The 15,892-nt window shown below is 36.9% G+C and overlaps 1 protein-coding gene across 2 annotated transcripts in view; it reads right to left on the bottom strand.

Annotated features, from left to right (window-relative positions):
- Nucleotides 1–15,892, bottom strand: part of NEK7 (NIMA related kinase 7) — a 65,946-nt gene that overhangs the window by 17,340 nt on the left and 32,714 nt on the right. For both annotated transcript variants that reach the window (XM_005520905.3, XM_088060334.1), the window contains exons 6-7: nucleotides 6,613–6,721; nucleotides 4,283–4,390 (exon numbers count right to left, since the gene is read on the bottom strand). In XM_005520905.3, the coding sequence (XP_005520962.1) occupies nucleotides 4,283–4,390; nucleotides 6,613–6,721 (217 nt within the window). The remainder of the gene's footprint in view (nucleotides 1–4,282; nucleotides 4,391–6,612; nucleotides 6,722–15,892) is intronic.

The raw sequence follows: 15,892 nt of genomic DNA, 5'->3' as shown, positions 1-15,892 counted from the left end.
AAAATCATTAACTTCAGTGTTCTGCTCGCTGCATTTGCAGACCTGTGATAACCTGCAAGTCTGAACAGCAAACTCGTTGAAAATGGTCTGGGTCAAATGCAGTGTTTCCTCAGAATTTGTTTCTGATCTGGAGCTCCCTCCCTTTAAAGATGCTGTAGATCCAGAAAGTGTTTATTTTTTATGCAAGCTTCCTGTTACTGGCAGAGGGAATGAACATAATGGAAATGGTGGTTAATACAGAGCAGAGAACCGATTTGAAGGATCAGAAGCAAAGAATTTATTACAAAAAAAAAAAGGAGTTACGATATCAACAGTTCATTTTACTACCTGGATCAACGTAACTCACAATGCATCTAAGTTAAACAAGTGCATAAAGGAATGGAAAGAAATATAGTAAGTTGCTCTAATATAGTTACTAGCTCTAAAATAGATACTAGCTTTAAAAGCTATCAACTATTTTTAGGCTAGGAAAGAAAAATCTGCCTGGTAAATGTTAAATCTACTTATACAAAACAATGTAGTGGTTCATTCAGGACAGGTTTAACAGATAGTTAAACCACAATTTTAAAAATGGCTAATTAGCCATTATTGACATTTCATGCACTAGCATACATAACTATCAGAATTCAGAAAGGGGGCTAAAGAGGCCAAATTACAGTAACCAAAAGACATAGTTTACATATGACTCAGTGTCCATGAGATCACAGCAATTTTTTTAATATAGAGTTCAATACAACATGCTTAACAAGATGAATGTGGATGCTGAAGACAGACAAACCACATCAGAAACAAGCAGCTTGGAGGTCCTTTCCAACACTAAAAATTCTATAGTGTTCAGGGGTTTGTACTTATTTAATATAGCTATAGGAGATGTCTAAGTCAAGGGCTCATCTTCAAGGACAGGATCCAAAATACCTCACTTATCCAAAGTAACTCTGCAACCTAGCCCACAATGTGCAAACAGTCCTACAGAAGTCAATCTATAAATATCTTGAGTTACTTTATAACAACACAATTATAATTTCAAAATTCAGTTTGAAACCTGAATTTCTCTTCAGCTTTCAAACTATTGTAAGACATCTTATGTTTCTGTACATAAAATACACAAGCTATTTTAATACTGCTTCTTTGATGACGGCAATGACTCAGCTGCAGAATTCCCTGCCAGCCTGACTTTACACTGAGGATGCAGGTTCTGAGTATGGTTGGGTAGCTAAGTGGAGTTAATTCTGTTTACAGAATGGTGCTGCAAACCACCACCTCATCACACACTACTGCATTAGAGACCCATATGTGAGAGGAGAGGAGAGTATTTGCACACATTTTCATGAGGTATTTTATTCTCCACAACCTGTGTGACTTTATAGTCAAATTCCTCACATAACATAGTCTATGCTGGGGACAGCAGTGTCACAGAAATGATAGAAATTGTCAAAGCACAGAGGACCAGAATTCCATGCAGATGATTCTCTGCATTCATGCATTTTAAGAAGATTGCAGATCTGCTCCTTTTCCCTGCAAGAAGGGATCCCCATGCTGTTAGCAGTGCCTGCCTGGACAGCACACTGTGCAGCCTTGCAGCACAGCCCCAACATAAAAACCAAGTGATTCTTTTTGTAACTGAAATATGCAAAAACTTATCTTTACATCTACTGAATGGCTAACAAAATAAAAAACACATATAACCATGAGCTGACCTTAGAATTGCCATTTCACCAAAGAGCATAAGGCCTGGCATTCAGTCATTACAACAACAGCAGCAAGCAAACTGTAACACAGTCCTAGGGGAAGGAGTAAGAAGTCTTTGTTGATCATATTCCCCTTTATAATATAAAGTCTTCTGAAAAAAAGAAATTTTGTCAAGTTTGTATCAAATCAACAATACTAAATGCCTCTACTTCCTCTGCCCTTTTTTAAGAAAGGTTGTCCATTTCCAAAAAGACATAGGCATTACAATAGAAAATTCTTGATAAAGCTGTATAGAAAGAGTTAAGAACAAAAAAATCCTGTCCAGTGCAGTTTTTTCACATGTTTCAAATGGACCATCAGTAAAGATTCTAATTAAATCAGTATTATTCATAATTAACAGTTAGAAGCTGTAGCTAATTAAAATTTTAGTACATTTCTTTCTCTGAAAGCCTGAATCTAGTTTGCTACTGAAATTTTTATAAAGCCTGTAAACAAGTATAAATTGCTACACATATGTTTGTAATTTACTAGGTTACATGCACCAAAGGTTTATGGAATCTTATAAAAAGATACAACATTGAAAATAATTTCAAGAAAACCAGCATCAGAAACTGCACAAGAAATCAATTTAAGAAGTGGTCCCTGTTAGTGACATGACAAATCAGAAAGTCACTGTCTTCTCTAAGTTAACAGCTGACACAAACCTTTCTCCTAGGCTGAATTCTGATATTAGGTCATAATTAAGAGGGAAATGGGAAAAGAGGAGATGGGGGAAAAAGAAAACAAAAAGTAACTCCTCTACCAAGACACAGAACCCAAGAGAAGAAACAAAGCTGTCATCCTCCCCTCCTTCCCCCACTCTCTGGATGACTCCTGGATCTGTAAAAGATGAGCTTTAGAGGGCTCAGGGGTTTTACACTGTTTTTAACTATGGTACAGTCTTCAGGTTTTTTTAATTTCCAGCTCAGCCATCACACAACCATTCCCCTGCCAGGAGTCAAAATAATCCAGGGCTGAGGCAGTCTGCTCCTCTTCAACTTCCTGACTTGTGTCTCAGAATGCAAGTCTACCCTCCCACCTTGACTGCTGACCTCTGCCTTATTCACGAGCTCCTACTCCTCAGATTAGCACTTGCAGCTCCCTCTTCCCACCCTCCTCCTTCCATTTGCAGGCAGGAGCAGAGCCCACCTGCAAGAACCGAGCCCAACCCAACCTCCCCACAGTGCTCCCAGAGATGGCCACTGGCTTACAAGGGCAGCATGAACAGCAGCACTTTGGGTGACACACTGTGCCCTGTGACAGTAGATCTTCAGTGTCACACCTTACTGACCTTCAGCCTGGAACCTGAGCACATTTCCAGCCTGGGCTCTCCACTCCATCTCAGTCTCCTGCTAATGCAAGACTGCACTCTGCGTCTGGGGCTCCTATTAACACCTCAGCAGTTACACATGGGTTTGACTTTACCAGTCTGCACCCAACATGGTAAAAACTGGCACAAAAGAGTGACCAAAGGCTTTTTGGAGGACAGGGAAGTAAGGATAGTGTCAAAAATTTCCTGTCCAAAATATTCTATTTTTGGCCATTAACACATGTATCACTCACACCTCAATGTGGTACAAACATGAAAAACATGCAATCAATGAACAGGCTTGAGCTCAGCAACCACCTAACACAGTTATTTCAGTGAGGGAAAATAATGTTTTCTTATCTAAAAAAACCCAACTTAAAAGTACTATGAACACTAATTCCTACATTTCTCTTCAAAGTAGGTGTTACTCTATTTACAAGGTTTTTCGCTTCAACAGAGATCCTCTTAGATTCTGTCATTCAACCATTACCTACTTTTAAACTTAAAATATATGCCAAATATTTAATTCTTCTTCTTTAAAGGCTTCTTAATCAACCTATAATTCATATGCTACTCAAAAGATGCAAATTACATGAAAATTTTTTTCAGATAGAGATAATATACTGCTAGTTTTGTATGCTAGCAAAGAATAAACTGAGCATTTCAGAAAACTTGTAAAAACAAGAATAGCAAAAAAGCAATCTGGGAATGGATTTTGTTAATTCTGATCTCCCCTCAACCACCTAAGCTTATATTGAGAAACATCACCTTAAAAAAATGGAAGCTCCTCTGAGAGCCCTTTGAAACCATGTAACCAGGAGGTCATTGGTGCTACTCATGCAGGCACACAGAATTAGGAGATTCCTTCCAGCACTGAATAAAGTTCAAGTCAGTTTTAAAAAAAACACATCCATATTATCACTTCAATGTCTATTTCTGCCTCTGAACAATCTTTAAGACAATAGTGTTACCTAGAAGTGCTAGGAAAAAATAAATTATGCAAACAAAGGTAGGAAAATACACAAACTACGCTGAAAGTAATGCCTCAGTGTTAAAGCGTTTTTGCATTTGTCCATGGTGCTGACCATTTTTATTATTAAGAACATCTTTAGGACCATATTTTTATCATTACTTAAGAACAGCTTTAGCTGGTCCTAACCCTTTTCCTCCTCCTCCTGAGTGGGCACAGTATTTCCACCATGTAAAAGACTCTACCTGTCCAACATCTGTACCTCAGAACCTTACCTAAAGAATGTGCAGCTGTGGTTTTGGAGCTGAAAAATCGACCAAGTCCAAGATCTCCCAGCTTTACTACTCCTGTAGCTGTAATGAACACATTTGCTGGCTTTATATCTGAAAGAAAAATAAATTTAAAAAATGAAAAGTCACAGTAATGTTGCAAGAAAAGCCACTCTTCTATTAGTAATAGACCCAGAGAGGATTTTATTTACAGCTAATAGTGGTAAAATATGACAGTACTATTCAGAAAGAATGGGTCCAGAATGTAGAACTTCAAATCCATTATTTTAATAGTACAACCATCACTCAAGCAAAGAAAACCAAGAGACATGGAAATTATTTTTAAAAAAAAGAAAAAAATTCACACACCCAAAGTCCAGAAGCACAAACAGGAGAGTTCATTACTACTTTATATAAGCTACATGGAAGGACATACATTAGAACTAGAGAATCTCTTTTGTAATGTCTTAAGTAACAGCCTAAAAATGTTTTCAAGAACTGTAAAGCATTTTTCATCACTTTTGCTGATCAAATTACCCACAGTGGCATAATGCTATTTATTTGAAATAGAAAACTGATTCTCTGTAAGAGCAGGCATTAAAAAAAAGAAACAAGTTTACTCAGGAGAATGGTTATTTGAACACGTCAACGGAATTGGGCTAATCAAATAGAAACAAAGGAAACTAATGATGTATACCCCAGACAGTTATTTTTCACAAGTAATATTCAGTTTAAGTTTTAATCCAATCCCTTAGAGACAACAGCAGATACTTTTATTCTATGATTTCTAACAAGGTACCTACCTTGTTAGTCTTCTAAATAAACTGACCTGTTATTTTTTTGGCAAGGAGTTTAGCTCTTACCCTGCTGAAGAGCAATCCACCCTGGCCCTAAACTTACAGAAATCAGTTCACTTTGATAAGGGGGAATTACAGTTTGCATAAGATACAGGTGCAGTAAAAAGAACGGTTAACAACCCTTCAAACACCAGCATTTTCAGATTTCCAGTAAAAAAGTTACAAAACCTTACAAGCTTTAGGGGAAGACAGAAGCAATTATGTTCTTCTGCTATCTGACCCAGTTTTCAGGAGTTTGGATAAACCTTTGTGTAATAATCCAACATGGATACAGCTCAATTTAAAACTCGCTTTAATTTAATTGCTTTTGGCATGTAACCATGGAATCATTAGATTTACCACAGGTTTGCCAGAAGCTTTGAACTTAGTATTTCAGTTTAAGGAACTTAAATCCTTTTGTTTGGAGCTCAAATATACAGAAATTAACTAATTTAATTGTAAAAATATTAAAGGAAGGTACCCTATGGAAAGAACCTGTATTTTATGCCCTCTTTGTATCATTTGCACTTGCAATCATCTGTTGTAGTCAAACGCACAAAGGGGAAAGAAAAAAGGAGAATCGCAAAGGAAAGGTATATGCAGGGGCAGGGGTATCTGAGCTCATCTGCTAAGGGTGCAAAATTTCCAGCTGCAAATGACAGAACTCAGCAGACATTGGGAGACTGTTTCTATCAGGCAGTGAGCTGCATTCTAGTACAGGGAGCCACCAGCCTAAGACAGGTAATGTCACCTGAACCCAGGAAGTGACAGTCCACACACAACTCACAATCCCATAACCAGATGGATTTCAAAAAGGAAAAAAAAATATAGCAGATCTGAGAAGAAGCTATACTATTATCTGTTTTCTTTGACTCAAGAGTTATGAGTTGAAATGAAGACCACATCCAGAGGAGACAGCAGCACCGAGGTTTAAAATGGGCCAAGGAAATTTAGTACCTGAGAGGGACAGCTGGCAACTACAAGGGCTGTTGGGACACAGAGATTGGAAATAGTGGAAAGGAGCAGAGAATTGGAGGAAATGCTCACACTTGCACATAATCCAATAAAGAAGGGACTAGGAGAAAAGCCTGTACATCACAGGCAAGCAGGGTACAAGCAGATACTCTTTAAGACAAGCAGGTACAAGAAGTGTAAAGAATGGACTGACAGATCTGTGCAAGGTAGGTAACAATACCTGGGCAAGACAACGGGCAAATATAGAAGAATAAATACAGGACAGAAGACAAGAGCCAGAAAAATGAAGTGGCTATGGCAGGGTATCCATCACTTACAGAACTATCACTTATTTTGAAAAACCTGCCTACCACACAAACGCCTACCACAACAAATGTACAACCACCAACTTCTCTCAGTTTTCTATTACTTCTAAAATCTCACAGAAACATAATTTGTTTCAGCTGTCAAAACTGATTCCAGCCAGCTTAATTCTCACATAGTCAAAGGTTTAGTAAGGACAAATCATCTTTGATCCTGTATTACCTCTATGCATAACACGACGAGAATGCATATGTTCCAAGGCACTGCAAAGCTGAACAAAGTATTTCCAAACTGTTCTTTCAGGAATCAACCTCTTCTGTTTCTTAAAATGCTTAAAGAAAAAAACATGGATAGTGAATATTAAAAATTAAAACTTGCATAAAATGACTGAAAAAAAGAAAATACAGAAAATCCCTAATTAAAAATTAAAAAAATACAAGAGGCTCACAACCTAATGAGAAAGGTTTAACAAAATTTCTTGACATAGAAAACTTTCCCCTAAAATATTAATATATTTATCAACACTGCATGTGTGTAAGTCAGTCTACACACAGAACCACAACTAACATTAATGAAATAAAACTCCTACCCCAAAAAAGGATTTATACAGTATTTAGCACTCCTCTGTTGGATTAATGTGGTCAGAGTAATTTAGCATAAAGTAGTCACAGAACAAATAAAGGTCAGATACAAAGTCATGTGCCACAGAACGTCCCAAACTAAATACACTTCCTTACACCAAATTTGACTTCCATACCCTCATTTTCTGAAAAGAAAAATAAAATAAAAAGTGAAAAAAAAAAAAAAAAAAAAAAGAAGAAGAGCAGTATCACACGGTCAAAAAGCTCATGTAAGAATAATTGGTCATGTTAGTTTGAAAATCTTCTGCAATATATGAAAGGGAACTAAAGGTACTGTGATTTCTGAAAATTCCAGAGTGATATAACTCCTGTTCAAGTATTTTCTATCCTGTATGAAAACCCATTCCTGATCACTGATAAGAGGTGGCCTGTTAAAGCTTACACAAAACAATTACACTCTGCTATACACATCATCTTCAAATGTTGTACTCAGGAACTGAATAACGGTCCTCCAAAGATACCTACTGAAAACCTGGAATTCAGCCATGTTAAAATGTAAAAGTTTAATCACTGTAAATTCTGCAGCTGAAGGGAAAAAGATTGAAAAATCATTGCTTGTTTAGCCTTTGTTTCCAAAGGAATCGTGCTGTGTTAGGTTTTGAAGTTACACACAAGGAGAAAATTCATAAACAACATTAAGACTAGCAAAATTTTAGATGGAAAGTACTTGATGTATTTAATTGTGTGTACAGACAGACTTCACACTTGTGCATGCTTTAAGAAAGTACATATAACAAACATTTATTAATTTGCAAAAACAGAAATATTTTCATACTATGTTAAAACATGCCACTGAGAAGTTGACAGCTGCATCTACACATTAGAGACACACAGGAGTATGAGAGAGATGCTTTTAAACTACCTATAGCAAAATGCATCAGGCTTACAAAGGATCTTAACATTCTACCAAATGTTTTTAGTTACAGGGATTATTTCAAAATGCATTTTCATTTAAATGAGGCAAAGCATATAAATCACATCTTTAAATATAATTTTATTTCAGTCTTGGACTGAATCCAAACAAACCCTGTGTATCTGTTCTCCCCACCGCTGGATTTGCATATCAGAGGATTGTTTGATGTCAACAGGAAGATGGAGACCAGGTTTCTTTTAATTTAAAAACAAATACACAATACTTCTAAGTATGTGTACATGAAAGCATAGTTACTTGATTTAAAATGCATTCTGAAATTATCATAATTATAACTAGGTACTTTATTTAAACATTCTGAATTACTATTTTCTTAACTCAAATGCAAGTAGAAGCAGTTATGAAACACCATTCACAAAATGCCTGAAATGGGAAGATTTTCAATTACACTTTCCCATTCCGATTTACCCTAAGTACATCAGTGTACTTTCAAAGTATTTATATACAAGTTTTCTTGTGACACGTTATTCGCTTGTCATCCCTAGCACTGCAGCTGATGCACACTACAGAATCGACTTCAGTTTTTACAATGCACATTTAATTCTGAGAAAAGTCAATAAGGAAAATACCATTTTTGTTTAGAACTTTACCTTCCAACAAGAAATGTAAGTTGACTGAAAACACAGACAAAACTATTTTTATGCCAAACAGCATAATTAAATTCATACAGCATGCATGAACTGTATTCAAAACATATTCAAAGGATCCTTCCTTTTCTCCTTCATTTAAAAGAGTCCACAATGCAAAATACAGTTCTAACGATTGTGGTGTTTGCTCCCTCCTTACAGGGAAGCCAAAATGCAGAAGATAATGATGATGCAACAACAATTTTTAACCTCTGTTGCAGCACAGCATAGTAGCACCACAGTCAATGCTGAAACTAATCCACTGCTTAGTGCCTGAAGCATTCTAAAGTCCACACAACCAAGTTAACTTCACACATTTCTCTCCCATTGTACACAGGTTGGCATTACCTGCCCAGGTTTGCCCTCAGAGGAATACAGCCTGACATACAGCTCTCTGAAGTGCTCTCATCTTCAACACTTCATTATTCTCCTTCTTCCACCCGTCTTGGGCTCAAAGGACAGTCCTGATGTCCCTCAGACCACTGACCTTCTAGGGTGTGACATTAAAAAAACATGATCATGTCTGAGGTGAAAGATCAATCTCAAACTAGTTGAAACTGGGCAAAAAGGGAGCTGCTTGTACATATGCATTAAAAATTTGGGCAGTGCTGCAAGCCAGCGCTTTATCAGGTAAACAGAACACCAGGCACACTTTGGCAGTAGGCTGGCTCCCAGCAAAAATTATTTGTTTTGAAAGCCATATCCCATGACATTTCCATCGCCATCTCCATCTGAGAATGAAATCACAAAAAACTACTTTGAAGAGTCACCACAATGTCAGTATATTATGGATAAAACTGCAATTCAGTCATTTAATACAACTGGACATTTTGGTGGTCAGAAATTTGCTAATCCAATGCCTGAAAGAGCTTTAAGGCAGGCAGGCTATATCACCAGTTCATATTTTCATCACTTTTACAGAATGACTGAGCAGTTTCATTGTGGGAAAACAGAATTCTCCTGGTTCTCTAATGTATTGCTAAGAGAAAAATTAAATATTCTCCAAATGTTTTCATCCTAATGAAATTAAACATATCTGCCCTGCACCTAAATAGCAAACATCATTCAGTTTCTGGACAAACAAAATGTAAAGGATAGATGGAGAAGAAAGCCAACATAAACTCATGAAATTATATCATACTGAGTTTCTACAGATGATGTTTTAAAGGTCCAAAAGCAAAAGTGACACCACTTAGCAGCTGGTCCTACCTAGAACTGAAAGGCACAATTCAGTTAATACCTACAGGAAGCACGCAGGACTGTGTTTGGATTTTGTAATAAAACTAACAATTTCCTGCAGATGAGTAGAGAGAGTGAACACAGTCGATTTCCACACAGCTCGAAATTCAGATATGACTGCCTCCATCTCAATATCCACTCTTGGAAAAAATTTAGCATTCCGTTCTAATGCTGATTATTGGAGGATTTTAAGGGACATGATTTAGTCTCATTTAAGTCTCACTGAATAGAGAATAGACATAAATAAGAAAAAAGACAACACAATAAGTGTTTAATAAGCTAACTGGACTAAAGAAAGCAAGATGTTTATGAACTTCTCTTGCAGGGAGTTGGTAAATTGATCATCTAAACAATTTTGCAGAGTCATTATTTAAAAAAAGTAAAGAACTGTGGAACTGTCAAACAAGCCCACAAGAACATATATCTGAATTTTTCCCTGCCATGCTATAGAGCCCAGAGCTTTTTTTTGAAACACTGTACTTGGAAGAAAACTAAAACGAGAATGATGATTTCATTAGTGTAAACAGATTCCTTCTTCTCTTTCATGATTTGATAAAAACCTGAATCACATCTTTTTGTTCTCATGACTTCATTTACAGCTTAAAAAAATATAAAGTATGGAAGGTTTTTATATTTTACTGTATAAACTTATAACACAGTGATTCAACAACCAGATCCTAGTGAGAAGAAATCTGAACTGAATCAAGAGGAAAGAGATGCAAAAATGATTACACAGAACTTCTGAGTAACACAATAAAGATCTTGACCACTTCTGACTGTGTTTCTTTGGAAGCTTTTTTTAATACGGATGAGCAGGAAAAACAAAGAAGAAAGAGAAGGTCAGGCAGCCATAACAGGAAATTATGAAAGCACAAGCAAGAGTTCTCACTCTGTGAATGTAACAGAAACAAATCACAATGGGCAAAGACAAACAGACCAGTGAAGATGGGCCGTAACATCCCAACATTTTGGAGACTCATCAATATAGAAAGCATGTCTGTACCTAAGTCTTGTTTTCTATTTTAAAAGCTATATAATTCTAGTAGCAATGCAGCATCCCAGGAGTTTTGGCTGGTTCTGTTCTTTGATTAATTCAGCTGCCCGTCTCTTTATACCACGGCAAGTTTTCTGCCTTTTTTTTTTCCTTCGATGCAGAACAAAAATAGAACCTCCCACCACATTCTGATTCATTCATTCAGTTTGATATACAGTGTCATCAAATTTGCCTACATTTCAAGAGCAGCAGCTGTCTCTTACTTGTAAAAAGAGAACAAATACCAAAAAAAACCCACCCAAACTGTCATCTATCAACTGAACATAACAAAAGCAGCAAGTATTCAGCCAATAAAATGATGAAAATAAAAATATTTACCTGGTTTGTTTACCAACTTTCATTAACAGTTGCTAGTATCTCCCCTTACTGAAAATGTCATACATTTATTTTTTACTCTTCCAGAATTCACAAAAAAAGAGTTTTAAAAATTAATTCTTCCCCTATTAGTCATCTTAGTATACAACAAACTTTATTGTAGAGGTAAAGACTAAGATACAGTACAAAAATTAACACACAAAATAATGGTACTAATAGAAGTACCTACTAGCATCAGAAGGACAAGTCAGTGGAATTAAACTGTGGTCTTTTCTTTAAAAAAAAACATCAAAACACAAAAAAACCCAAAACTTAAAAAAACCAACAAACCACACCAGAAGAACGCTGCAGGGACACCACAGAATTGAGATAGAAGCATCATCTCAAACAGAATCTTACAAGAAGTAATAAGCCTTGTAAAAAATGCAATGCAAATTTTTCATGTTTTACCTTTTAGTATATATATTCTTTCATGCTAATAACCAGACTTAGGAAGACTCCTGATTAAACTCATATTCCTTAGAAAGCTCTGGACAAAATCACTTTACATCAACGTATTTTTAGCCACCTTTCTTTGCAAGGATTCATTTCAATTTTCCTTATTAAGCAGACCACCTACAGTCCCTCTGTTACACCTAACATTTTTGCTGATGCAAAAGAGCAAGGACATAAGCTGTTCAGAAATAGAGATCACCTGCTGAAATCCAATATACTTGCAGAACTACTAATATAAAATTTCCAATACTGCATCATTTTCCTGGTCTCTGCTGTTATTGCTGAGCAGGGCTTCTTAAAACACACAGCCACACATTTAAATTCAACAGTATTTGTTTACATGCATCTCTCTCCAAAAAAATACCCTTGGGAAAACTGATACAGCATGAAGAGGTGAAACTCATGCTTGAATCATTAACTCTGCTTCTTAATAAAAAGCAGTAGCATGACACAGTAAATACAGAGACTACCAACTTTTTTTTTTTCTTTTCTCTCCAAACAAGGCAGACTGATTTGAAATCTATTCTGAGCAAGTTATTCACATAGTACAAACACTGACAGTGCAAATTTTTCAAATGCAACTGTGAAAAATTAAAATTAGTCCCCAAGTATTGTTTGCAGGGCATTTCAATCAAGGAAAGTACCCACATATTATTAAATAAAATCTTCTGACTTTCCCTGCTCTTTAAAGATTCACAGACAATTTCAGAACCAGTAGGCAAAGGTGGAAATTAAATCTCCAAAGCCTACTGGTACAGCCTGTGTAAGTTAAATGAAGTTTACTGTTAAGTTAACTTTTCATAGCTGACTGACACCATTGTTTTCCTTGTGTGTACAGCCAGTACTTCCACAACAGCTTCAGGTGTGATGTCTGTGAAGGCAACTGGCCACAAGACAAAACACTGGTGACTGTCTAATTATTTTAGCAGAAAATCTGCCTGCTTATTCTTATTGTTCCAGTGGCAGACACACACAATGGCTGACTCCCAGCAAAACTAACAAGGCTGTCTGGCAATTACCCAGCCCAATTATCCTACTGATTATAAACTGGGGGACCAGCCAGCTCTCATTCTGCCAGCACATGTATGTAACGTGCACAGGGTAAACAGGTGCTGCTGCTCTCACTGGTTACCTGTGGCAAAGGTGACAGTGGAGCACCTGTCAGACACCCCAGTAACACACACGGGTGGAAGAAAAGCTTACCAGAAGCAGCTCTACCACCATGGCAGGGCTCTGTGCCTTCACTTTTTCTTTTAAGACTTCACAGCTCCATCCACACAGCAGCCACTTCCCCTCTGAACACCCTGCCCCACATTTTTACCTGGTACACAGCTAACACAGACACAAAGTTGAACAGAATGCACTATTCTTTTAATTACAGGAGGTAAAAATTTTAAAAAAAACTTAAAAATTTAACAGCTTGAAAAAAAGGTTAGTGGCAAAAATTAGCCTGACTGGTTCAAAGCCCCAGGTTCCTCCTTTAGGAAAAGGCATATAAAAATAGTTTAGCTTTGATCTGTAATTAGGACACTCCATGTTACACTATCCTATTATATTAAAGGCTTCTTCAAGCTCCACTATCTTTTGAAGCTTTTTTCAAAAATGAGTAAGGAAAAAAGCTATGGTAAAGGTGATACAGAAAGCAAAAAATAAACCACTGAGGAAAAAAATATTTTGAAGCTTTTAACATATATCAATGATGCAGCTTCAGCAAAGTGCCAAACTATTCTATATTATAAAATATAACCATATGCACAATAAAAATACTTTGTGTGAGGTGGTTTGGTGTGGGGGTGGTGGTACTGGGTTGTTTTTTTTTTTTCTTTAAATTAAATCTAGCAGTCATGCAAAGAAAAAAAGCATGAGACACTGATGAAAGCCAAAAGAACCAGATTCCATGTTTTAAAATCTACAATTATAGATCAAGATGAATCAGTATCATAAAAAGAAATGAATTACACAAACATGCACAAAAGACTACTTTAAAAATACTTTTCCCAAAACCAGTATGTCAATTATTTGAACATAAATACATGCCTAAGAAAAATCTCAGAACTAGAGCCACTGTAATTTCTCCTCCTTTAAAGTGTTTGCATGCAATTTTCAGTTCTGTTTCATTTATATTAGAAGACCCTTTACTCATTCATTCACGATACTTAGCTAACGAGCAGTTTGAAAATGTCTCTAGGCTTTGTTTATTGTGCACTATTCATAACCTATTATTAAACATAAGTTTCAGCAAGGGGTACAGCCCCTAGTATGCATTTTTGGAATATTAAATTAATAAAATATCTTCACAAATGGCCTTAGAAATTATGAGATAGTAACATCCTCATTTTACAGATTAGAATGTGGGCCAAGAATAGAGATCAAAAGTGTTAATTCTGGCACCAATTTAAGCACCTCCTTCTCAAAATACATATCTTTATGAAACAGTTCATCTTCAAAGCACAGTTTCCACTCAGAATGAAGTTATGAATGCTCAACACTTCTACAAATCAAGACCCAGAGTTTTGCCTTGAATGTCAGAAATACAGAATAAGCAATTAGAATTCTCCCCAAAAAGCAGTGGCTGAAGTGGTTTATTCAATATCCCTTAGGAAAAGAACAAGTACGGTCTTTAGAAAAACCCTGTACTAATAACAAAATTGTACTAATCACAAAACCTTTTTTTTTTCCCAGTACCCCACCTAACAAAGAAGGCAGCACAGCTGCACCCTCAGAAGAGCCACATCCCATCCTGTTCCCAGCCAGTCTGACTTAGTTCATCCAGGCTCTCTCCCTGCTGACAGACAGTTTGTCTGTCTCAAAGATCCTTGCCCCATCAGTCCCATTCTCTGACACCTCAGCTCTTCTCCAACCTCCTTGTCCCCATGTCCAGGATTGGAAATCCCATTTCACAATTTCCCAACACACTACTCTTACTCTCACACTCCTCAGTCTCTACTCCCAGTGGTATAAATTCCCTGCTTGCCTTCTCTCCAACACTGCCAGCCAGCACAGGTGTGCTTGTCTTCCTTCTTCCCAGTCAGATCCTCTCTGTGCTTAAGGATCACTTAAGAATCAGCTACTTGTTCCAGCCTTGTCTTCTCTCAGATTACCCCCTTTCCCAGGTTGTTAGAAAGAATAAACACCCTTGAGACACAGGAAAGCTTTAGCTCACCCAAAGCACCTGGAAAAGCTATTTCTGGCAATGCCATTTCAGTCACCCGTCCTACTCCAGGTCAAAGTACTGACAGTCACTCAGGTCATGTCAGCACCAAGAGACGCAGGAGGTTCACACAGCTCTACACATACAGAAAACCTCAACTTTTGGAATTACGCTCCAGCAATTTCTGTTAAGCATATATGTTAGAAGAATTGAAATTTAGGTAAATTTTCAAATCCATTACTGTAAGAAAAGTCTGAGTTTTAATCTGTTTCAAGGCACAAAGGGGCTTAGATTATTTAAAGATTCAATGGTTGCATGGTATTATAATGAAATGTCACATGCAGCATGTTAGCAGGAATTTACTGTATTTTGACAAACTGAAAACATTCTCACACAACTAAATATTTAGCAATCCTAGCAGCCAACAGTTAGTCCTGCTGGACACGTGTGTGTGTGACAGAAAACAACTTCTGCAACACTGCCATTCAAAATACACACGAAACATCACTTTTCCCACCAGTTTTCCAAACAGGAATACCAACTATCTCCTACAACTGCTAACGTTTTAGATCAGTGTTTTGGATAATAAAGAGAATAATAATATTCTCTTATAATAAAAATAAAGAGAATAATAATAATAGAGAACCAAAAAATAGCCCTCAGCTAATAGCTGAGGGTTTCCCAAAATGCTGGGAAGGGCATGCAAAATTTAACACATGGCCACCTGCTGAATTCAACACTGCAGCTCTTCCTTACACAGATGTTTCCCTAACTTCATACTCCCAAAAATCTTGCAAATATCACAACAAAAAAAAATCAAATTACTCCTACTGCAATTAAACAGTCCAGCTATAGCTACCATGTACTATCAATACTTATCTGAAAATCCTAGTTTCTGCAAAAGCATCTCTATATTTCTAGCACATGCCCAGGACAGCAATCCACCAGAAAACAGTTGGAAAAAAAAAGCAAGTAACACTTCTCCATTCCCAGCAACACAACCAGCTTCACTGCAGTGAGAATGGGTAATTATGGGCTCTGAGGCGCTCA

Source organism: Pseudopodoces humilis, chromosome 10, assembly GCF_049639895.1.
Source record: "Pseudopodoces humilis isolate 2021_Gansu_Grassland_sample_001 chromosome 10, ASM4963989v1, whole genome shotgun sequence".
Lineage (NCBI taxonomy): Eukaryota > Metazoa > Chordata > Aves > Passeriformes > Paridae > Pseudopodoces > Pseudopodoces humilis.
The sequence above is the reverse complement of the archived record's forward strand: the minus strand, read 5'-3'. Positions and strand labels throughout refer to the sequence as shown.